Source organism: Ursus maritimus, unplaced genomic scaffold (assembly GCF_017311325.1).
Source record: "Ursus maritimus isolate PB19 unplaced genomic scaffold, ASM1731132v1 scaffold_24, whole genome shotgun sequence".
Taxonomy (NCBI): domain Eukaryota; kingdom Metazoa; phylum Chordata; class Mammalia; order Carnivora; family Ursidae; genus Ursus; species Ursus maritimus.
This window is the reverse complement of record NW_024424897.1, coordinates 11642691-11666714: the sequence shown is the minus strand read 5'-3', so window position 1 is coordinate 11666714 and position 24024 is coordinate 11642691. Positions and strand designations below refer to the sequence as shown.

Genomic DNA, 24024 nt, shown 5'->3' with positions numbered 1-24024 from the left:
CCGAACACAAGGAAATGTCCCCAGGCTGCTCTAAGCCCCTGAGCAAGCACGGCCCTGGGCGGGCTACCTGGGCAAGTGGCCAGACTCGGTCTCGAGCCACTGTCAGTCCGTTTGGGGGCCACCACCGTCCAGGTGTGGGGTTATGGTGGAGACCTGAGGCCCTGCTGTAGGGGGTAGGTGGTGAGCCAGGCTCTGCGGCGAGTGGGAAGGCAGTGTTTACACAGGCACTGCTCTCTGTGACCTCATCCCCTTGCTTTCACATGGGTCCCCTGATGTCCTATCTCTTCATGACACTTCACATCGTGACGTTTATGCTTGCAACCTCCACGCCAGCATGTTATCTTTAAAACTTTTGGTGAAGGCGCTCAGCGAACCCCCACCCCCGCCCCCTTCCTCCCATCACACTTTACAGTAATGCTTATTTTGAGGTTTGGTTACATTTTCAGTGAAGTTGCTGGGAAGGAAAGACCCTCCCCCCCTCCCCTCCCTTCTCCCTGTATTTATAGAGCCCTGTTTCAGAGCTGGAGATAAGCAGCAAGCAGCATGGGCTAAGCCCTCCTCGCAGGAAGCTTGCATGGAAAGAGGATGGCCCCGAATGAAAGGACACAAAAATAAACCAGATAATCAGGGTTGGGGTCAGTGCTACCAAGTATGCCCCAGGGTGCCTGATTAGAGGACAGCAGAGGCCCCTTTGCAGGAAAACCGAGGAGGGAGGAAAGGCCATGCAAAGATCCGGGAGAGCATGCCAGGCGGAGGCTGACCTTGGGAAGGAGCTGGCACTTTGCAGACCTGGGCGAAGACTGTGTGCTGGTGCCCGCGGCGGGGAGGGAAGGAGAGGCCTGAAAGATGGGCCGTGGGGGAGCGGGTTTCTAGAGAATGGACCAGGCAATCATTGCAGGGTATTAAGCAGTGGCCAGAGGGGCACTTTAAAGCCCCCCTGGCTGCTGGGTGAGGATGGGTCAGACGCAGAGAGGTGGGGACAGGTGGGGAGAGGAGGGGAGAGGCACCGAGCCCTGCTTGGCTGTGCTCACCTGGCGTCTGTGGGCCAGTCCTGCACCCCACCGGACCTTGGGCTTCACTCTGTCTGGGGTGGCGGCTCAGCAGGCAGACCGGCTCCGGACACCCTGGACACGCATGGTTCTGATAGGCCAAGCTGTACTTTAAGCCGGCCCTCCCTACCTTCCCTACCCTCCTGCCCGGCCCTGGCCCCCCACCCTGCCATTGTCCTGCCCATTCTAGACTCTGGGTTGTCATCTTTTAGAAATATAATATTAAAAATTAATTATTAACTTTTAATATTAAAAATCTCAAACAGAAAATGAAAAGAATCGTCAAAAAAACACCAGTATACTCAACTGTTATTAACATTTTGGCGTTTTTGTTTGTACCTATTATTTATTTATTTATTTATTTATTTATTTATTTTTAAGATTTTATTTATTTATTTGACAGAGAGAGAGACAGCGAGCAAGAGAGGGAACACAAGCAGGGACAGTGGGAGAGGAAGAAGCAGGCTCTCAGTGGAGCAGGGAGCCCGATGCGGGGCTCCATCCCAGAACGCTGGGCCGAAGGCAGACGCTTAACAACTGAACCACCCAGGCGCCCCTGTTTGTATCTGTTCTATCCGTAAATAAGGTGGTGGTGTTTTTCCTGAGTCATTTGAAGAGTACAGACATGCTCATTTATTATAAACACCATAGCATGTATCTCTTAAGAATAAAAACATTCTTAATGTAATAACTTCCTTAATGTAACAAAAATATATCCCTAATGTAATAAGAAATGTGGTATTCATAGACAACAGAAGATTATTCATCTGTAAAAAAGAAGGAAATCCTGCCATTTGTGACAACACGGGTGTGGACATTATGCTAGGTAAAGGGAATCAGAGAAAGACAAATATATGATCTCATGTATATGCAGAATCTCAAAAAACCCAAACTCACAGATGTAGAGAATGGATTGGCGATTGCCAGGGGTGGGGGTGGGGGTGAGGGGAAATGGGTGAAGGGGGTCAAAAGGTACAAATTCCCCGTCATGAGATAAGTAGGCTCTAGGCATGTAATACACAGCGTGGTGACTCTAGTTAACCATACTGTACTGTATGTTTGAAAGTTGCTAAGAGAGGAGATCTTAAAATCCTTATCACAAGAAGAAAAAATCATAGTTATGGGAAGTGATAGTCATTCACCAAACTTAGTGTGGCGATCATTTCCCAGTATATACAGGTATCAAATCATTATGTTGTGCACCTTCGATGAATACAACGTGATAGGCGAATACAACCGGAAGAAAAAAAAGAACGAAAACATTCTTATATCCAGTCCATATTAAATTTCCTTAATTAGCCCCCAGATGTGCTGTTAGCATGTTTGAACTGGGATTTAGTCAAGGATCATGTGTTACATTTGGTTTGTCTCTTTAGTGTCCTTTAGTATAGAATATCCCCTCTCTATCCCATTTTTCCCTCGGATATTGACTGTTTGAAGAACAGCAGTTGTCATAGAATGTGTAGAATGGTTTGTTAGATTATCTCCTTGTGGTGTCATTTAATTTGTTCTTCTATTAGCTGCATTTCCTGTAACCTGGAAATTAGGTCCAGAGCTCTGATTAGATTCAGGTTAAATGTTCTTGACAAGAATCCTCGATGAGATCAACTTCGTATCATCCCATGAGGAGACACACAAGGTCAGCTGCCCCATTATTAGTGATATGGAGTTTAATCACATTCCTTGATGGTAGGAAAATGGCTAGACTTCTTTTATATTTCTCCACTGTGTCCAAAAAAAGGTTGAGCGTCCAGTCATGTGTAATAGATATAGCCGGTTCTTGCTATTGGCAGTAGTCACTCTGTAAAGTCACGGAGAACACTGAATTACAGAATACTGAACCCTTGCTTCTAGGGGATGGACAGAGGTCAGTTCCTGCGAGCCTCTGGTTACATTTTTGTCAACAGATCAGCACAGAACCTTGTTTTATGTGTGTTTCTGTTTAAAAACCTCTTATTTAATATAGTTTTTGATTCATTAACGTTGAGCTCATGGCCCACAGCACTGTAACTCATTCCTGAATGAAGCTTATCTAACACTCGTATTTTCTCTATAAGGCACATCACATCTCTATAAGGCTGAAGTGCCAGCCCTCAGCCCTATTCTTGTGGGCCACTTTAAATAGCAAAATCACCAACAGAAAGCACAAAAATGCAAAAATTCTAACACTCCATAGACTGTGGAAAGGAGGACATTTGCTTGCAGTATGAGACCCAAAACAAGAAGGTCACCTTCGTCAACCTCAGCTAGGGGTGTGCAAGTGGGAAACACAAATTTTTGGAACATCTTGGAATGCCCACGAGTGACCACTTAAGAGCCAAGAGTATTGATTTTGGAGACACAGGTAGGTTTTAGTGAGTCGATGAATTTGAAATATGGAATCTTTGGATAAAGAGGATCCATTAAATATACTGGAATCAAACCAATCTGAATGAGCTGTGTGACATTAAATTAGTTGCATTACCTCTCTGAGCTTCATTTTCCTAACCTGGCCCTTCAAGAGGTGGTCTTCCAGCTTTTCCCAGCCCTGGAATCCTGGGCACTGGGTGGGAACTGAACTTCTCTTGCTTTGGCTCTCTGTGGATGGAAGGACCCCAATCCCTCTTCTTTCCATGCAGGTTTGTGGATTTCCACGCAGCTGCCTCCACCTGCTCGCCCTCTCGGGCCTCCCTGCTCACCGGCCGGCTTGGCCTTCGCAATGGAGTCACACACAACTTTGCGGTCACCTCCGTGGGGGGTCTGCCGCTCAACGAGACCACCTTGGCTGAGGTGCTGCAGCAAGCTGGCTACGTCACTGGGATGATAGGTAACACTGGAGCCCTGCAGCCGGGACCCCTGTCTCCCACAGCCTTTGCTGCGGCGCCTGCTTTGTGTTTATTTCTTGCTGTCTAAGGTCGGAAAGCTTTCAGCTATAAGTCATTGAAAAGACCTAACAGGGACCTAAACCATATATGGAGCTCTTTTCCTCCCATTATAATAAGCTTAGAGGTGAGTGAGGCTTTCATGGGCTCGGCTGCTCGAGGACACCATTTCTGTTTCTCTGCTCCGCTATCCGTAGTACATTAGCTTTTGTCCTCATGCTCGTGGCTTCTTGGTTGCAAGTGAGCGGCTTCAGTACCATCCACCATCTTTTGGCTTAAGGGAAGGAAAAACAGAGGAGGGGAGGCGGCGGCCTCGTTTGCTCACTTTTACCAGGAAAACCAATCTTTTCTCGGACACGCCCACCCTTCCCGGCGGTAACGCACTTCAATCTTATTGGTGGAATTTTCTGACCACGCCCCGCCGCAAGGGAGGCTGGGAAACTGGGCTCAGGACTCGGACTGGGGCACGCGGCTCCGATCCCTGAACAAAACTAGAGTTCAATTAGCGGGGTGAGTGGGTTTATGGGTGTAGAGCAGGCAATTGCCACGCTGTCCAACAGCTTCCTTTCCTTTTAAAATGTTTGTAGGCACCTCTTAGTCAACATTTCCTGCTTGCCCGGCCCTGGGCTAAGGTTTGATTGGCATCAGGGTCGGGAGATGCCTTCCGAGGTGAAGATTTGCCCGGTTATGTGTGTGAGGAAACCGAGTTTCCGCCAGGTGAGGGAACGTGTTCGCTGCTGCGCACCCCGGAGCGGGTGGATCCAGGCAGACGTGTCTGCCCAGCCTTGTTCTGATGCTTTGCTCCACTGCTGGTCCTTCCTCCAGAGACCAAGGCAACGTGGCAGTCCCAGCAACATCCTCGGGCTGCCGGTGCTTGTTACTCTGACTTTCCAAGAGCTGGGTCCGGTGGGATTCCTGCCTCCCTGCACCCTACGCACGTGCGGTGCCAAGGGAGGGCCCCCGTGAGGATGTTATTGGTGCCTGGAGCTCGCTTTTCGGGTGTTGGCCCCGCCTCCTCCTCTGGGTCAAGGAGCCCGAGATACTTTTACAGAAGGTCAAACTGGAGTGTGGCGTTTATTGTCTCAGGAGGGCAAGCCCCAGTGGGGGGAGGTGCAAATTAAGATCCCGTCTTTACAATCCCTTTCTGCCCATACCCCGAGGTATATTCACTGTGAAGCCCACAGAGTGGCCTGAGTATCCTTAGTGGCCCCACCACTTGCATCCGAGTCATGCTCACAGCCCGGAAGGGTTTGGCCCCTGGGGCGCTCTGACTCTAAAGTTTCATGAGGCAACAGAGGGCTGGGTTCTTCCTGAGCCGAATTGGATCTCACTTGCCCTTCCCTCTTTGTGCCTTTGAACTCCAGGTGAGCCACTGATTATATATTAACTGTTCAGCTGCTCCCCTCTCCCCTCACTGCTCATTCCACCTTTTGCATGTTAGTGAGAAGATATTCAACCACATCCATGTGTTGACGTTATGAACTTCCTATAAGCGTGCTTATGGGAAAAATAAAAACCCCACCACGGATTTTTTTGATGGCTTTCTAACATGGGTCCATGGTCATGTGTTTTTACCTAGTTGTATATATACCACTTGGGCCTCCTTTTAACCCCTTTCCTATTATTTTACATTTCTATCTGATACAATTTTACATATTTACAATAATTTTAATAATTTTAAAAATAACACTTTAATATAATTTTGGATTGCCATGTAATGCTTAATCCAAGCATTCCACGTAGAGCTGAATCTGTTTCCTTCTGCTTTATATTACATTTCCCCCCCAAACCTACAGAGCAGTTGCAAAAAGGGAATAATAGACTCATCTGCCCTTTCCCTGGGTTCCCTGATTATTACCTTTTGCTACATGCATTTGCCTCTAAAAGATAGTTGGTAGTATTTTGTCAAGGCCATGTAAATAATTTACTTAGCCATCCTCCCACAGTTCCTCATTTATTTCTTTCCTTTACGTGCTGTTTGGTGCTGGCACTGTTTAGATCTTTGGACCACATTCTTTTCTCTGCCCCTTGCCTCGTGGGTGGTTTCCCTGGGGTCTTTACTCCTCAGAGCGGAATTAGCAGGTCCAAGAGTTCAAACACGGTCAGAGCTTCCGCCACACATCGCCCAGTCATTCTCCCCCACATCTACAGAGCGAGGCGCAGCTGTGCACATCCAGGCGAGCGTCTCTGCACGGGAACAGCTGCAGAAAGGGGGAGGCGGTCTTCCATCCAGCCTCTGCGGGCTGCTGAGGGTGGCCAGAGAGGAAGATGATGAAACCGGAAGGGAACCAGGCATCTCCAAGGCTCTCTGAGGTCCTTGCTTGTCCTCTGGGCCTCAGCAGAGCCCCAGCACGGAAGGGCAAAGCAGGTGCAGTGGGCAACTTGGGGTTGCTGTGGGCACTGAACCCTCTTTGAAGGGCAGAAGCTCAGCCTGCTGGTGTCTCTGAGCCCCCAGTAAAGGCTTGCCTTCCTTTTCTCTGTGTGCTTTCCTGCGTAGGTCCTGAGTCATCCTTGCTTTCTCTGTCCCTGTGGACTCCCTCTCAGTCCCAGAGAGCGAGGCTTGGCTTTCATACAGCATTTGCAGTCTCTCTTTGCTTGTCTTCCGTAAAGGGTAACACGGATGGAGGACCGAGTATGTGCTCAGCTCCCCAGAGGCACTGGGAACCCCGGCGCGGATTCCTCTGAAAGTCTCTCTCTTGCTTTCCTACAGGCAAATGGCATCTCGGACATCATGGCTCTTATCACCCTAACTTCCGTGGTAAGAATTCTTTGGGGAACTTGTTACCTGGGAAACAGAAAGTAAAGAACTTGGTGTAAAAGGATTCCACTCATGTTTAAGCCATCCTACTCCTGGGGTCTCCCCTCCTGAGTTAGGACATTTTCATTCACAGGGTCACGTAGGTGCATTTCGGGGACCTAGGGCTCCCCTTGGTCTCATATTCTTCTCTCCTGTCATCTTTCCTGCCCCACCCCCCTCCTCGGTTCTGCCAGCCCTTCTGGCTTTCTCATCGAGAGCCCATCAGTGTCCACATCTCAGGAAACATTTGGCCCCTGGAAGGTCCAGACATGTCCAGTGTGGTAAGAAGTAAAAATTGTCCAGTGGGTTCACAGAAGCAGGCCGTAAACCCAAGTAGGAGATGCTCCCTCTTGCCTTCTTCCTGCAGCTGTTCACTGCCTTAGACTTTTGATTCTCTGACCTTGGGGAATAGGCCAAGATCAAGCTGCCTGAGCCAATTATCTGAAAATCAGTTTGCTGATTGATGAGTTCTCTGAATGTCCAAGTCACCGAATTATTGATGGCTCTCCAAAGTTGTTATTTTTGCCTCTGCTCTTCCCCGACCTGCCTCTTCCATTTCAGATGGGAACCCACATACTTTTTCTTGAAAGTGGTTTATCATTATCTCATCTGCTGAGGCTTCTCCCCACTCCTTCCGTGGCACTTGCTCCCGGCTGCTCCTGCTATTCTGTAAGCAAACGGGTGACCTTTTCCCTAAATGTAGTTCTTTGGCTATTTTGCAGACTTCTCTGCCTCCCCACTCTGCCCTCTATCTCCCTCTAACTCCATGGAAAGAGGCTGCAGTGCTCTCTCCTAGACATGGGGGAATGTATACGTTTGAAGATTTTTGGGTTTGGAGAATAGCTTCCAGAGAATCGGCCTGCAACCAGCCTTCAGCCTCGGGCTCCCACTGGCCAACATCCTGTCCCACTCCTTCCCCCTCTCTGGTGCTCTTTCTTCCCCCTTTCTTCCCCTGTCCCCCATTTCTCAGTCGGGCTTCCCTGGCATCTTCCATGTGTGCTTTGTAAAGAGTGGCAGGTGAAGGAAATGAAAGACCTGGCTTTTCCACTAAAAATTACCACAGAATGTACTTTTCCCACTTGGTGTTGTTTCCTCCTTGACAAATGAGGCTCAACTGGGTTGGGGTGTTAACACCCTGAGTGCGTATTTCTGTAGTCCTGTGTTGGAAGGGATGGATCCTGAGACTGAATCCTGTTCAGCAGCTGTTGGGACTGAGAGGAGAGAGCACCTTTCATACATTTGTGTCCCTGGACCGGATCGTCTCAAAAAGCCTGCTGGCTTGGGCTCTCTTAGGTTTCTTGATTCCTATCTCCGAGTTCATTTGTATCCCCTCCTGCTTCTCGTACCGTGGTGCACTGTCCTGGTACTCCATTACCCTCATCCAGACCTCTTAGAGCTTAATCTATATATCTTACTTCCCCTTCAGTCCCTTGAGGTCAGTCTATTTTATTCCTTGCAGTGCCTTGCCTGTACTTGATTTTCACCCACTACTTACTGAATGCGTTCATAAGTGCACTGGGGATGGTAGGTGTGCAATACTTCTCTCCACTTCCTCCCACTCTGGGTTAACTCTAATCCCAAGGTGTTTTGCAAATCTAGTCTTACAGCCAGAACCCAGCGAAGTGTTTTCTTTGCATACTACAAAGGGATATTAATCAAATCCTCTTTTAATTACATACTCCATAGCACTGCAGTATTAAATCATGGAAAATTAAATTTTTGCCCGGGGTGTAAGAATGCAGGCTCATAGAACAGAAGCCGAGTGGGGGTGCTCACCAGTTGCTTCTCTTCCAGGTTTTGATTACTACTTTGGAATCCCATATAGCCATGATATGGGCTGCACGGATACCCCGGGTTACAACCACCCTCCTTGTCCAGCGTGTCCACGGGGCGGTAGACCATCAAGGTAATCCCATCCGAGCAACTGGCAATGGGCTCCAGAGCGAGGTGAAATCCTTAGGGTGTAGTTAGGAGTAAATGAGGAAGGCCACCAGAGACAGCTAAAGAGTAATGAGTACGTTTAGTGCAAATTTGAACGCATTATTTGCACGGGGTATAAGAAAACTTTTAGCAGAGGTGTGGTCAACAAAATTATTTTATTGGAATTGTCCGGTCTCCTTGGACTGCTGAGCTCAGCTGGGAAGAACCTGGGGCTGCTTTGGACTTACCCAGGTGGGGCCCGGCTCCCCCTCTGCCTGCTGGCTTTGCGCCGGACCACTTGCTTGGCCTAAACCCTGGACATAAGAGGGAGAGAGAGAGGGAGAAAACACACAGGGCTCCTTATAAGCTTCGTCACCCTCCTTCCCCTGGCAAAGAAGCCAGCATTCAGCTTTGAAATGCCATGCCGTCACTCAACAGGATGTTTTAAAATCCTATTCCATGGAATGGGGAAATGTTCAGGACGTACTAGGATGTGAAAAAAGCAGGAAACAAGTCATCAGCAGTATGCTCTTGCTACCTCTGTATCGGTACCTTCCAGCCCTACGGAGCGGGACTCAAAGGGAATAAGCCGAAGTGCTGCTAACAGTGGTTCATTCCCTCTCGGTGTGGGACTAAAGGGTTTTCATTTCTTCTTTCTTTCTCATTGTATTTTCCAAATATTCCACGATGCGCTTGCGGTGCATTTATTATCAGAAAAAGGTGCTAAACTTTGTTCAGGCGATAAAGCAACACAAACCAGGTTCTCTGGTTGCTCAGCGCGTGCACTGTGGTTCTTGATAAGGTTACAGGTGTCCCAGCCACTGGGGAAGGCAGGTTTCCGCTGGCTCATTAATAACCCAATAGTTAACATAATAATGGCCACGTATTGAGAAACTGTTACAGTCTCGCCCTCTCCGTGCTCACCGGCAATCCCCGACCATCGTGTGAGGCAGGTACCTGTCCTGATTTTGGAAGTGAGGAGCCTGTAAAGGTAGTAGAGGTGGCGATCCCAGTCGGGGTCCCTCGGAGTCCAGAGCCCGCGTGCTACTCAGAGTGTGGTCGCTGGTGTGGCTGTCACCTGCGTGCTTGTTAGAAAAGCAGAATTTCAGACCCCTGCGCCCCCCAGGCCCCAGGTCTGCATTGTCACAGGATACACAGGGGTTTCGGTGCACATGGCAGTGGTAGAAGTGAAGCTGTGGCTTGTCTCGCTGCCCTCCCTACCAGCTGCGGCCCGCGGGCACCCCTGGCCATATCGTGGCCTGCCATATGTCAGCCAGGCCCCTTTAAATCTATGTTAAATCAAAGAGAAAATAAAGGGTTGGCTTAGTGGGGGGCGGGGGGGAGGGGAGAGATTGTAGGTGACGGTGGATTTGCCACAAAGTCTCGTAACAACCTGGAAAACTTGACACTGACGGTGATGTTAGCATTATGATACCTACTACGGTGATAATCCTTTTTCCCTTTTTCAAAAATTGTAGTCCTTGGTGATTATTTACCCCAGTCTGACCTCGCCTCCTAAGCTTTTGGAAGGGGGATGTGTGCATCTAGGTGTAGTGGGGGATTTTCATCTCTTTCCAGACCTTCCCTGCACCACGAGGACGGTTTCCCTCCTTGAGATGCCTCCCGTTCCCCCTTCTCTCTCCGTGGTTCTCTGCTTCTCTCCCGGTGCTCTGTGGCGGCCAGGACGGGGTGCTGAGCGTTGATGGAGTTGCTCATAGGCTGGGCAGTGTGCGGAGCGCTAGCACTGGCTGTCTTGTTTCGTCCTTTCAGGATCTCGTCAGAGCGCAGGGTCATGCTTCAGAAAAGGGGAGTTGGGCTCTGAGGGCTTAGGTAACTTTCCCACGGGTCACGGCCAGAGTCATTACTTAGCCACTCATGTGGGGGCATTCACGGGTCAGGCTCATCTCCAGCTATAAGACCATGGACTGAGTTTGTTTTTTTTTAGGAAATATAACTGGTTTGACTCCCACTGTTTCCAGTGGCTGAAGCTTCTCCAAATTCTCCAAACATGGCTTGAAATGTTTAAACTGTCCCTAGCCACCTGCGTTTGGTCAGACGTCAGGTCACATGAAATCCTGATGGTTGACCTAGGAAAGCACCAAGCGTTGCGCCCCGTAGACAGAAGTCATCATTTAGGGAGGTCGGCGGAAAAAGACAGGGATGGCGGCTATTGGTTGGCTATGGGACTCTGCTTGAGTAATTTAATTTGCTTGAACCTCAGTTTCTCTCGCAACAAAATGGGAATAGTAATGTCTGTAGCTCACGGACGTCTTTGCGAGCTTTGCAGAGTGGCCGGGCTTGTCCGAGGAGCATAAAGGCCTGTTAGAAGGAAAGGGAAGAAGGCATTTTATTGGTTTCACACTGGAGGAAACAGCAGATGGGAAAAATCGTCTGGGGCCAGGTTATTAAGTGTTTTGTACTCACGCCCATCGCTGCATAAAAGCATTTTGTTCGACACCGCGGCTGCGCAGGTCATGGAAAGGAACACCATCTGTGGTTTCCACACAGGCACCTTGAGAGGGACTGTTACACCGATGTGGCCCTTCCTCTCTACGAAAACCTCTACATCGTGGAGCAGCCTGTGAACCTGAGCAGCCTGGCGCAGAAATATGCCGAGAAAGCTACCCAGTTCATCCAGCACGCAAGGTCAGAACCCCCTTCCCACCCCCCGCCCTGGGGCTGCCCTCCCACCCCCACCCCCGTGGCCCCTGGCCTCAGCGCCCCTCCAAGCCACACTGGAGTCCCATTGCCCAACAAACAGGGACACGTGCATGTTCCCTGTACGTGAAACTAGAGAACAGTCTCCCCTAGAATCTCCAGACCTGGGTTAGAAGCTCCGCAGGTCTGTTCCCTGAGTTCCCGGGAGCTGTCCCCTACCCCTCTCCTCGGAGCTCCTGGATGGTAGGGCCTGCCGCTGTGTTCGGGACACTCGAGGCATTCAGGGCTTCATTACTTGGCGGGGCAGATTACTTCGTACTGCTGCGGTTACAAACTCACCACCAACTTACTGGCTAAAACAACAGCAGTTTATTCTCCGGCTCCGGAGGCTGAATGTCCCAAATGAGTCTGGTGGGGCTAAAATCAAGGTATCAGCAGGGCTATCTTCTTCCAGAGGTTCCAGGCGAGGAATGTTTCTCGTCTCTTCTGCCTTCTGGTGGCTGCTGGCATCCCTTGGCTTAGGGCCCCGTCATTCTAATCTCGGTATCTGTTGTCCCTTTGCCTTCTTGTCTTCTGGAGTCAAATCTCCCCCTGCCCCCTCTTTTAAGGACACTTGCAATTATGTTTAGGGTCTTCCAGGTGAATGCAAGAGAATCTCCCAATCTCCAGATCCGTAATTCAGCTGCACCTGCAACATCTCTCTTGCTGTAAAAGGTAACACTCGCGGATTCCACGGATGAGACCCCAGATAGCTTTGGGGGCTATTATTCAATATAACGCACGGGAGTTACAAATTCCAGCATCTGCAGGGCGCTGGTAGCTTCCAGAGGGAAGCAGGCTGAGTGTAAGGCGTTAGGGAGTGGTGGGGCCTGTGGTGAACTTGGAAGCACAGGCCCCTTGTAAGGAGCAGCTGGTACCTAGCTCCGGCTGCCTGTGGCTTCTTTAGGAAATAGGAGCCGAGACTGTCAGATCCTTCTCTTTCACAAGACACGCAAGACACACCTGGCCGGTGTGTGAAATCTCCTGATCTTTAAATGTTAGAAGTGACTCATTAAAAATAACAAAACACGAAAAGCAGAACTGTGCCATACCCCTGGATGCCCATGGTCGCCCTGCCTTCCCACCTTGGCCTTGCCCCCACCCTCCATAGCTGCCTTTGCTCTGGCCTCTAACAAGCCTGGGGGTGATTGGCTCATCTTTCTCCCAAGACTGCAAACTCCTCCGGGGCAGTGGAACATCTTCCAGCAACTTCTTTGGTATTCCCCACAGCCTTAGCCTAAGAGGGCAAGAAACAACGTGTCGCATGCCTGTCTGCTTGTGCAGAATTAAAAATGGACTCCACCTATGGAGCATATTGGTCCTTGACTGTACAAGAATCCCCACCACCCCTTGCTCAGCCACAGATTCTTCTAGAGAGCAGGGCAACAGGCAGAGCAGAGGTACCAATTTATTCTTGATAATGAAACCTACTTACGGCTTAAATATGGAGAGCACCCGGTTGGGGCTTCAGGGATCACATCTTAAAAGTTTTTCAGGGCTTTCTGAGAAACACTGGCTTTTTTGGGGGGTGGCTGATATGAAACAGGCAAGCCCCTTCTCCCATCTGGAGGATTGAACATGTCTCTCTGCTCCCTGGAGCTTCGAGATGGTTCAGGTCCCTGTGCCCCGTGACAGGTGAATGCTTCGTGGCTGGTGGGGACAGTTCAGTCCTCAGTGCTTGGGACAGCACAGTGCCCTTGAGGAGAAGTGACAGCCTGCTGGGGACAAGGGACTGCTTCATGCTCTCAAGTGGGCATGGGGCTGTTCATCGATCAGTTAACTAATCGCTTACAGGACAGACAAATCCACAAACAACCTCCTTATTGTATGAAAAAGGTGAAGTTTGCCAATTTATTAATTCATTCTTAAGGAAAAAGTCACATGAATCCCTTTGTCTTTTAACCTTACAGAAAAGAATCCTTAGGCACGCTGATTTCTTTAGGATTTGACTTGCCAATTCATCCATGATTTTTCGAGCATCAGCAAGAAAGGGCCCCAGGTCTGCACTTCTCTTCTGTGACCCTTCCCCCAGGGCCAGGCCATCCCCCACTTGGGCCTGTGTGTCAGAACTATCAGGAGTCCCAAGAGTGGGGCTTCCTGCTTCTCCTTGGCAAGAAGCCCTCCCTAGACTTCTTCTAAATTTCTACTTAGATCTTTAGTTGTATTTAGACCCTTGACTTGGCAGCATGCCCAAAGCTAACCTTTGATCTGGGTGTTTTAAACAGCAGGCAAAGTTCTTAACCGACAAAAAAGGAGAGAGCAGATATCATGAGCTCCTGGGTCATGGAGTTGCCAGTCCTCTCTGCGCCCCAGGGTCTGGGATGGCACGCTGAGCCTAAATAGGGAATATGGGTCCTGATAAGTATGAGTGTGCTGGCCCAGGCATGAGCAATAGCTTAGGATATCTGAAATCAGAGTGCATGGTCAACGTGGCGGAGCACCCCTCATTCAGAACTAGGTCCCCGAGATACACGGGTGACACACAAGCCCCCCCCTCCCTCCCCCCCGCCTTTCTGGGCTGGAGCCAAGGACCCACGTCAAGGTCTTGATTCCCTCCTGGACTTGCCTCCTCGACCCTGCCCCCGCGTTGCTCTCCCCCTCCTGGTCTGCCCCTTGCCTTCCATTCACCCAGTGCCCACCTGTACCCCAACCTGCCGCCTGCATCAGGGCTCCGGGTTCAGCTATAACCTGGTGCCCACTCCCCCCACCCCCTTCTTTCCCCTCTCTCCTGTGCCAGTGCCCCGATGAATGCAGAGTGAGGCAAAGAAGGAGCTAAGGAACAGCTGGGCAGTGGGACCTGGAGTCTTCCTCTCCTACAGCTTCTCCCCGGTGCGGTTCACCTGCCCCAGCTGCCACCAGCACAGCCCACCTGTACCCCCATCCTGCAGGCCTCACCCCAAACCTGGCTTGGCTCCCCCGTTACACCGTCCCACAGTAACCCTGTATGTAGTTCTTCTCCATCACTCCTATTAATTTGTAAATAATTATCTGATTCATTTTTTAGTTGCATTTTCCTCTCCTGTTTCCAATTCAATGTGAAGCTCCAGGAAGGTGGCAATCCTATCTGTCATGTTCATGGCTCTGTCCCCAGGGCCTGGGGCCTAGTTAGAGCTTAATAAATATTCCCTGAGTGAGTGAATAACGAGTGGGTGACTTTATCTTGCCCTAAAGGTGTGCTGGTGTTGCCCTAGGGATACAGACGTGAATTAGGTCTGTCCTTGCTTTTGAGTGGCTCCTAGGCTAGTAGGGAAACAGATTTGTGGAAAGCTACTTTCATGCAGTTTGTATGGTCAATGCTGATGAGGATGGTGAGGGAGGGGAGAAGACAGGGGCAGGCAGCAGGAAGCCGTCCATGACCTGGGAGCAAAGGAGGCATGTTGGTGGCTTTTGAGCTGGATCTTAAGAATTAAGTAAGTGTTTGTAGGCAAGGTACCAGGAGGTTACTGCCAGGAGAGGAGTAGCATGACCAAGGCATAGGAAGGCAGAAGGTCAGGTGTTTGGAAAGCTGGCATATAGAGTCTCTGAGCAGGAAGGAGGGTAAGGCTGGAAGGGACCCAGGTTGGGAAGGGCCTCGAATGCTGGGCTGCTGGGTTCCCCTGCAGTGGAGTCCCTGTGTGCTTCTAAACAGGGACCTGGGTTCCCATGTGGGTTTGGGATGCTGTCTGTAACACTGAAGCCCAGAGAAAGATGGAGAAATGTGGAGGCAAGTCTATTCCAGAGAGACCCCTTGTCTGGAGCCGGAAGCCAACCAGGTAGATCCCTACCCCTCCTGGTTCCACCTGCAGGTCAGGCTCTCTGGCCAGGCGCCCACTGGGGACCTTTCATGAGAGGGCTTTCTATTTCAGATCAGATGATTTTGTCCAGATTTGGCTGTCCTGGGTTTTAATCTTTAGCCCACCCTCCATGCCCTGCCCCATCCTCTCTCTCCTGGAATGTCCTCTCTGACATCTGCCTTTTTTTTTCTTCTGTGCTCACTACTCCACTCATTTTGCCATACAAATTATATGTATCCCCTTTAGAAATCTCTGAAAATGGAGACAAACACATAGAAAAAAAAAAAAAATCACCCTGAATGCCACACCCCAGACATAACCTCTTTTGATAGATTTCAGCAAGTTCTTCTAGCCTCATTCTGTGCTGGTGCGTTAACACACATATATATATCTATTTTTTTTTAAAGATTTTTATTTATTCGACAGAGATAGAGACAGCCAGCGAGAGAGGGAACACAAGCAGGGGGAGTGGGAGAGGAAGAAGCAGGCTCATAGCGGAGGAGCCTGACGTGGGGCTCGATCCCATAACGCCGGGATCACGCCCTGAGCCGAAGGCAGACGCTTAACTGCTGTGCCACCCAGGCGCCCCTTTATATATATCTATTTTTTAAGAAAAATGGAATTATACTGTCTTATACTCAGCTTTTTCTTTTCTAGAAAGCAACAGCCTTCCTCCACTCTTTATTATGATATTCTTATTTTTATGTTCCGTATAGGAGCATACTGAAGGGCTGGTTTGGGAGCTAGATGAGCCCAGGGAGCCAGCGTGTGTGATTTCCGCACGATGCTGTCTCTCTGAATTCTGGATGGCATCAGGATGCAGGTAAAGAGGTACATCTCCGAGCACCACGCATCATGTATTATTCAGAATTGTCAGTAAAAAGGCTTCCGTTTATTAAATGCTTCCTAGAGGCAGTTAATAATCACAACTTTATCAGGGAGCTATAGTCGTCCCCACTGTGGAGACGACAGAGGTTAAGTTAATTGCCCAGGGTTGCACAGCCATAAAGTAAAAATCCCAGGGATTTGGGTACAGGTGTCCAGAGACTGTGCTTTCTGTCTGTCTGTGCTGCTCTCGCTCAGCCTTGCACATATCTCTCAGCCTCTGGCCCGGGGTGCTGACGGGACTTTGATAATGGGTGGGAGTTTAGAGCATAATGACAGGGATAGGACAAAGTGTGGGCGGTGGGACCTACCCCCTAACCCCAACCTGGTAAATGAGTAACAACAACAATAAAAAAAAGCCCTGATTTGGAACATTTGCCATTTCTGTGGTGTGAATACTCTCACGTTGGCTAGTTTCAGGCCACCAAGCAGGTGTCACTGAACATGAAGTTGGTAAGAGAGGCGCTAGAGTACTGGTCAGATGGCATTTGCACCACACAGATAGAAAAGATAAGCTCAAGAGCATGCATAATAGTAAAATGTCGTGGAATAGTCAGGATGAGATAAATCGTAAGAATTTATGACTTTTGCTTTTCACATGATTTATTTCAGTGTAAGTTGATATCATTTAATTTTTAATGATGGCCATGTTTAACAACTAGCTTGCAAAATTCCAGGAGTTGGAGCCGCTCCCGCCGGCAGGCCGCTGCGGTAGGGTATCTACCTGTTAGAAACAGGTGCCCCGGGGCGCCTGGGTGGCACAGCGGTTAAGCGTCTGCCTTCGGCTCAGGTCGTGATCCCGGCGTTATGGGATTGAGCCCCACATCAGGCTCCTCTGCTATGAGCCTGCTTCTTCCTCTCCCACTCCCCTGCTTGTGTTCCCTCTCTCGCTGGCTGTCTCTATCTCTGTCGAATAAATAAATAAAATCTTTGAAAAGAAAAGAAAAGAAAAAGAAAAGAAAAGAAAAGAAAAGAAAAGAAAAGAAAAGAAACAGGCGCCCCCTCTGGGTGGCTGCTGATCTCTGCCGGGGCGCCTCAGTTGGCCGGTGGACTCTGGGGGGAATTAGGCATCTAGTCATTCTCTCAGCAGGACGTTCTGGTGCAGGACACAACTTACACAACCGCACATTATCATCCCTGGGAGAGCGGGCAACAGACGCTAAATCAGCACTAGCTAATGGAATTCTCCCCAAGGATGAGAATGTTCTCTGTCTGTGCTGTCCAAGATGGGAGCCACTAGTCACCTGTGGCTTCTGAGCATTTGAAATCGTCGGCTCAGGCAACTGAAACACTGAATTAAATAGATAATATATATCATATGTAGGATTTTTGTGTGTATATATAGTGGTAAATATACATACCATAACATTTACCTTCTTAAGTGTGCATTTCAGCCTGAAGTACATTCACATCGTTATACAACCATCACCATCCATCCGTCCACAGAACTGGTTTTCATCATCCCAAACCGAAACACTGTACTCATTAGACACCAATTTCCCCTTCCCCCAAGTCTCTGGTGCCCAGCGTTTTACTTTCTATCTCTATGAAGTTGACCACGCTTGGGACCTTCTCTAGGTAGGGAATCTTACAGTGTTTGTCCTTCGTCACCTGGCTTATTTCACTTAGCATAGCGTCTTCCAGGCTCCTCTGTGTTGTAGCAGGTGAGACACTGAATTCTTAATTTTATTTAATTTTCATTCATTGAAACCTAAACAGCCACATGTGAGTTGTGGCTACCACATTGGAAAATGCAACCCTAGAAATGTTGCACAGAAACTCTTGGTTAATCCGCTATGAGCCTGCTTCTTCCTCTCCCACTCCCCCTGCTTGTGTTCCCTCTCTCGCTGGCTGTCTCTATCTCTGTCGAATAAATAAAAAATCTTTAAAAAAAAAAAAAAAAAAGAAAGAAACTCTTGGTTAAGATGGAGGGGAGACCCCTGTCATGGGACTTGCGTCTTCAGTTTTATGCCTACTGATGACAAGAGCTGAGTACAGGCACAGCCCCAATCAGGGGGCCCTGGGAGTCGGGACGCAGGGGGCTCCACAGGGCGCAGCTTGAGGCAGAGCTGGGGAGCACTCAGAGGACTTGATGCGGGGTGGTGTAAATTGGGGTAAGCTAAATAATTGAGAGCCACCTTGAAAATCTTATCTCTGGGGGAGCTGTGTAAAAAAGACCCACGCTTCTATCACCTCTCTGTACCAACTTAATAGATCCCCCGAAAGACACCCTCCCCCATAGGTGTGGTCTGTGGGAGGGGGCTCCATGAAGGTCCCTGCTGCTTCTGGCAGGGTGAGGCTGGAGTTCTGCAGCTGGCTGGATCCTGTTCCTTGCCTGGGGGTGGGGGTGGGGGACAGACAGGAAGCCCAGGCCACCCAGGCTCTCTCCCCGCCCCAGAGGACTAGAATAGGGGCAGCCAGCGCCTGGGCCTCTAATGGGGCCTTGATCTAGACGTTCCCGGTGGTCCTGTGCGCGTCCTTGGAATTGTCTGTGGTCAACGCGAGTCATCACTCATCTTCTGGAAAGGGCCGGGGCTGGGAAAGGATGTGATGGCCTGGATGCTGCGAAGGAGCAGAGGCCGTTTTAAACTAGGTCTGCGCTGGATTCTCAAGTGCAGCAGTTAAGAGCAAGCCAATGCGAGTTTGAATCCAGATTCTAATCACTTACTAATAGGTATCCTTGGGCAAGTCCTTTCATCTTCTTGAGCCTCCGATGCTTCATCTGGGAAAGGGAACTTGAGGGTCGTCATGAGGGTGAATTTAGACAGCATGAATCGCATTTAATAAGCTCTGAGTCAATGACAAAGGACAGTCACGATGATTACGATGACTCCCAGTTTTTAACTGGCTAACCAGATGACCTCCACATTCCCTGGCAAGGCTGTAGACCGGTGTGTACTTCCTGAGCACACGGGGCAGAGGGTGTTCTGGGGCTTCTCTCTGAGGCAGAGGAGAGCCGCGGAGACCCTGGACAAGCCAGCAGAGCCTTCTGGAGAGTTACCTCTTGGTTCTCCTGTTTCAGCGCCAGCGGAAGGCCCTTCCTACTGTACGTGGGCCTGGCCCACATGCACGTGCCCTTATCCAGAACGCAGCTCTCAGCAGACCCACGGGGCCGAAGGCCATATGGCGCTGGTCTCCGGGAGATGGACAGCCTGGTGGGCCAGATCAAGGACAAAGTTGACCGCACAGCAAAAGAAAACACATTCCTCTGGTTTACAGGTGAAGTAGTCAAACCCAGCCAGCTCACTGAGATCTAATGGATAACCCTGCCCACACCCCCTCTGAAGAGCAGAATCCAGCTAAGTGATCCTCTTTCACGGGGCGGGGGGCTTGCTTTGAACTTGGCGTCCTGCTAGTGTTTGTTGGCCTGAGTGCTGAGCACCTGCCCATTGGGGCCTCCAAAGCTGAGCCACTGGAAAACTTTGCTCAGAGAGCAGGTACCCTGCTGACCTCTTCTGTATTGATTTAGGGCCACCTGGGCAGTGACTTTGACATTCCTCGGGTGGTTCTCAGTTTCCCTCCTCACCATCTTCCCAGTCCCAAAGACTCCAGTTGCCACCGGTCACCAGGTCACATCTTTTGGCTGAGTGGGCCGAACTAGTGAGCTATTTAAAGGGCCTGCCCAGGCACTGTGGGTCCCAGGTGCCCTTCTGGAACAGGGGCAGTGGTTGAAAGCACTGCTCTCAGGGCAGGCAGAGACCCCGGCTTGAATCTGTCCATTACTATTGGAAAAGGCTCTTTACCTTCTATAAGCCTGTTTCCTCTTATGCAGAACTGAGCTCCCAATAGCATCTACTGAATAGCCCGTTGAACGATCACGAGATAACGTCAGGGAGGCGCTGGGTGCATCCTAGGCGCTCAGGAAAGAGCTGCGGGGCTAAGGACGGTTGTAAAACTGTAGGAGAAGGTAATAGCATCTAAGACAAGAACCTCACCGTGGGGCTAGCTTGGGGCAGGGAAAGCCCACCTCTCTAAGAGCCCAGCAGAGGCGGGCCTCATACAACAGGTCATTCTTCAGGGGCAGAGATCATATTTGTTTTTACAGGTTCTTCTCCTGCTGAGTCAGGGATATGGGACCAGGGAGGGAGAATGGGCAAAAGCGTCCACGAGCCTATCGATCGCTACATGTTGCTTCTTTTGGTTTGCAGGAGACAATGGCCCGTGGGCCCAGAAGTGTGAGCTGGCAGGTAGCGTGGGTCCCTTCACTGGATCGTGGCAAACTCATCAAGGTAGGGACTCAGCTGGGGTTGGCGCATCCCGCCGGGGGTAGAGCCCAGGCCAGGCTGTGGGGTCTGTCTCTGGGAGGACCAACTCCTATGTAGGCCTTCTGGCCATCATTACGAAACACAGACAAGTTGCTCACCAGCCACCAGCTCCTGGGGAAGAAATAAACTAAGAGACGAGAGTTTCTATTGAGCCTCGACCACCCCTTTCTCTCCTCCTACAGCCCCTGGACTCCCTCGGGGGCCGGGCCCTCAGTCCACGGACCTTCCAACAAATACACTTCACCTTGACTTTCATCCCACTGCCCTTGCTCGTCCTCCTTGCTTTCTTTTCTTTCCTTTTTTTTTCAGTCATCCCTCCGTCCATGCAACCATGAATTTATTTCATTCATTCAGGAAACATTCAGGGCATAAAATGCACGGTTTTTATACACATTATTCCTAAACCTTACAATGTGGGAAGGTAGGTAGTAACATCTCTATTTACAGGTGAAGAAGGAGAGCCTCAGAGAGGCTAATAACTTGCCCAAGGTCACACAGCTTGTGAGGAGGGAGCCAGGCTGTCTCCCCAAGTTAAAGTCAGTGATCTCCCCAACGCACGACACTGCCTGTTTCTACTTAAACCTCCCTCAGCCCCCAGCTCAGTGCCCATGTGCTCTGGGAAAGCTGCCCCCCCAAGGACCTCGCTTTCTAAGACAGTGGCTGGGCTGGGGACAATTTGGCAGTAAGGACCAAAGGCTTGGAACATATGCCTGTAGATGCATCGGTTCTTCCTGGTCAGTTGAGCGCACAGTGATATATGTGAAAGGATGCTCACTGCATAGGTTTCTAAAAAAATAGTTGGGCCTTACCCAAGTGTCCAGCAAGAGAGGAGTGCTTACAGAAATGGTGATAACATTTAAGGAAATTCTAAGGAACTGCTGAAGTGATGCATATTTTGACCTGGAAACATTTACCTTAAATACTTTTCAGTGAGTAAAGCAGGTTATAAAGCAATATATAAAGTATGATTTTCTTATATGAAAATAAGCATACCGGGGCGACAGGGTGGCTCAGTTGGTTAAGCGTCTGCCTTCAGCTCAGGTCGTGATCTCAGGGTCCTGGGATCGAACCCTGCTTTGGGTTCTCTGCTCAGCAGGGAGTCTGCTTCTCCCTCACCCTCTGCGCTCTTTCTCTCAAATAAATAAATAAAATCTTAAAAAAAAAATAAGCATACCAGTTCTCATAAAAAATCTCGAGAGAGGTACCAAAAGTTAACAAAGGATTAGGAGTGATTACCTATGGGTAGGGGAAGGTGGGTTTACATGTGATTTTTTTTTCACAACAAACTGGTCTTGTTTGTGTCCTAAAAGATTAAAATAAACTTTTTGGAAAGTGCTGTGTCCAAGGGGTTCAGAGGTGGGCTTGGGGGGATTACCCCCTCCCTGGGCCGGGCTTTCCCTTCTGTCCAGCTCCTGACCTATGGCTTCCAGTCTCTCCAGGTCAGAGGGTGCAAACTGCTTTTCCTATTAGTCTGGCAGAATATTTGTAGTTACCTAGACACGAGAACATTCAGGCATCTCATGGCTGTTGGCGAGAAGGAAGTGCTGATCATTCGTTTTTATTTGTCACCTTTAACCTGGTGTCTGTCCAATCAGATCCTTCGAGAACTTCACAGGTGATTGTGTCTGTGGTCAGGTCTTGTGCCTGGAGATTCGAGTTGGGGGTCAGGAGAACTGGGTGCCTCTTCCCCCTAACCTGCTCGGTGACCAGGGGGCTTCATATCATGTGTTGTTTCTCTCCATACATATTGACCTCTTTGACTGGTTCTGTTCAGGAACACTTTCTGGAGAAATGGGCAGAAAAAGGTACCAGGACTAGAAGAGGGGTTAAATATGCCTGATCCTTGCAACCATAGGCTAGAGAGATAGGGTGAGAGCTGGGAGTGGTTTTTTGCATTAGCTGATTATAATTGCTCCTGTCCGTACTTGGGATACCCTCAGGCTCAGGCTACGGGCTTCAGTGCTCAGTTGGAAAGCCTGAAAGAGCCTGGAATCAGGACTCTCCAGGGTAAGATTCCAGAAGGCTCTGGAGACCTTGGATGGGGCGGGTAAGCCTGCGTCAGTAAGTGGTTCCTTTGTAGGTAGCTCTCTGTTCCCTAAGAAGATGACCTCTGATCTCCTATCTAGACCAGCCTTATCTTGTCTCTCTCCCCTTTAGGAGACAGTTTCGAAATAGTGAATTAGGTGTACAGATGGGGAGTGGGGCGTTGTTCTTTGAGGAAAGTACTTTGTCCCGTGAGAAACACGATTATGAGGGGCGCCTGGGTGGCGCAGTCGGTTAAGCGTCCAACTCTTGGTTTCGGCTCAGGTTGTGATCTCAGGGTGGGGGGATCGAGCCCCACATGGGGCCCTGTGCTGGGGATGCAAAGATGAACAATGACCCTGTCTTTAAGGATTGATGATCCAGAGCGGTGTTTCCCAGATTTTAATGTGTAGACAATCTCCTGAGGATCCTGCAGTTCGGACTCGGTAAATCTGGGATGGCCAGGGACATGTTGCATTTCTAACAGGCTCCTAGGCGACACTGAGGTGGCTGGTCCAGAGATGAGCTCCTGGAACCACCAAGCTAGAATATCCACGTGGAAACCGTATGAATCTAGAACTTTCAGATCGAGACCAGTAGTTATCGGGCTATGGTCCCAGACCCACAGTGGTAGCACTACCTGAGAACTTGTTAGAAGCAGGAATTCTGGGACCTCACCCCAGACCTATTGAGTCAGAAACTCTGGGGAGGGATCCTGGCAATCTGTGTTTTACCGTGTCCTTCAGGTCATTTTTGGTACAGGTTAAAATCTGAGCCCCACCTGTCTAGAGCTACCCTGTCTCGTACGCCAGGCATGCTGGCCACTCTTCAAGGGCTCAGAAGCCACGTGTGGCCAGTGGCTACCATATTGGACAGTGCGAATGGAGAACATTTCCGTCATTGCAGGCAGTTCGATTGGACAATGCTGGAAGCCTCCACAGAGGCAGGAGATTATAATCCTGGATAAGGACTGCAAGATAAAGGGGAGCACAAGGGCATCTCACCCACACGGGAGGGAGACAGGAAGGCTTTCCCGAGTGGTTTGAGTTTTGAAGAATGAGTAGGCCACAGCTAGGGATTTGCAGGGGAGGGGGCCATGAGCAGCCTGGGCGGGGGTAGGAAGACCACAGCGTAGGAGCTGCCCAGCCACTGTGTGTGTGTCTGGAGCTCGTGGAAGTGGATAAAGTAGGGGGAGGCAAGGCCAAAGGGAGAGCCGGGGTCAGTGGTCAAGGGTCTTTTGTTTCAGGCGGACCATTTTGGCCTTAATTCTAAAGAAATGTGGAATCGTGGAAAGGTTTTATGAGTAAAAGCGACGTGATTCAATTTTGTTTGAAGTGAGAGTAACCGTATTGATGTGTACGATTCAGTGGCGTTGAGCACATTCTCTGCGCTGTGCGGGCATGACCCCTGCTGAGCCCCCAGATGTTTTCCTCTCCCCAGTGAAAACCGCATGCAGCTTCAGCACTCACCCCCCCCCCATCTCCCACTCTTCCCCGCCCCTTGTTCAAGTTAAAAAGACCTCTCTTACGTCAGTGGGGCTGAGGGCAGGGGGCGGGGCAAGACTAGACTCATTTCCACCAAGCCCTGGATGATAAATGAGAGCAGCACGTGATGGACTCCCCAGCAGTATCCCTGCATTCAGAGAATGCCGGGGTAGGAGGACCCCTTGCAATCTTTATTCCAACCACCCTGTCGGCTGGCCACACGAGGCAGCGAGGTGGAGCAGGGCGGAGGGCTTTCCGAGGCCAGCCATTG

General features: G+C 49.9%; 1 protein-coding gene across 16 annotated transcripts in view; it reads left to right on the top strand.

Moving 5' to 3' along the window:
* ARSG (arylsulfatase G) overlaps positions 1–24024 on the top strand; it is a 141266-nt gene that overhangs the window by 59774 nt on the left and 57468 nt on the right. For 15 of the 16 annotated variants that reach the window (XM_040640345.1, XM_008693667.2, XM_040640340.1 and 12 more), the window contains 6 exons: positions 3668–3855; positions 6621–6668; positions 8502–8613; positions 11136–11273; positions 19005–19201; positions 20131–20211. In XM_040640345.1, the coding sequence (XP_040496279.1) occupies positions 3668–3855; positions 6621–6668; positions 8502–8613; positions 11136–11273; positions 19005–19201; positions 20131–20211 (764 nt within the window). Of the gene's footprint in view, positions 1–3667; positions 3856–6062; positions 6279–6620; positions 6669–8501; positions 8614–11135; positions 11274–19004; positions 19202–20130; positions 20212–24024 lie in introns of those variants that run through there. The other variant, XM_040640341.1, reaches the window with a different exon arrangement.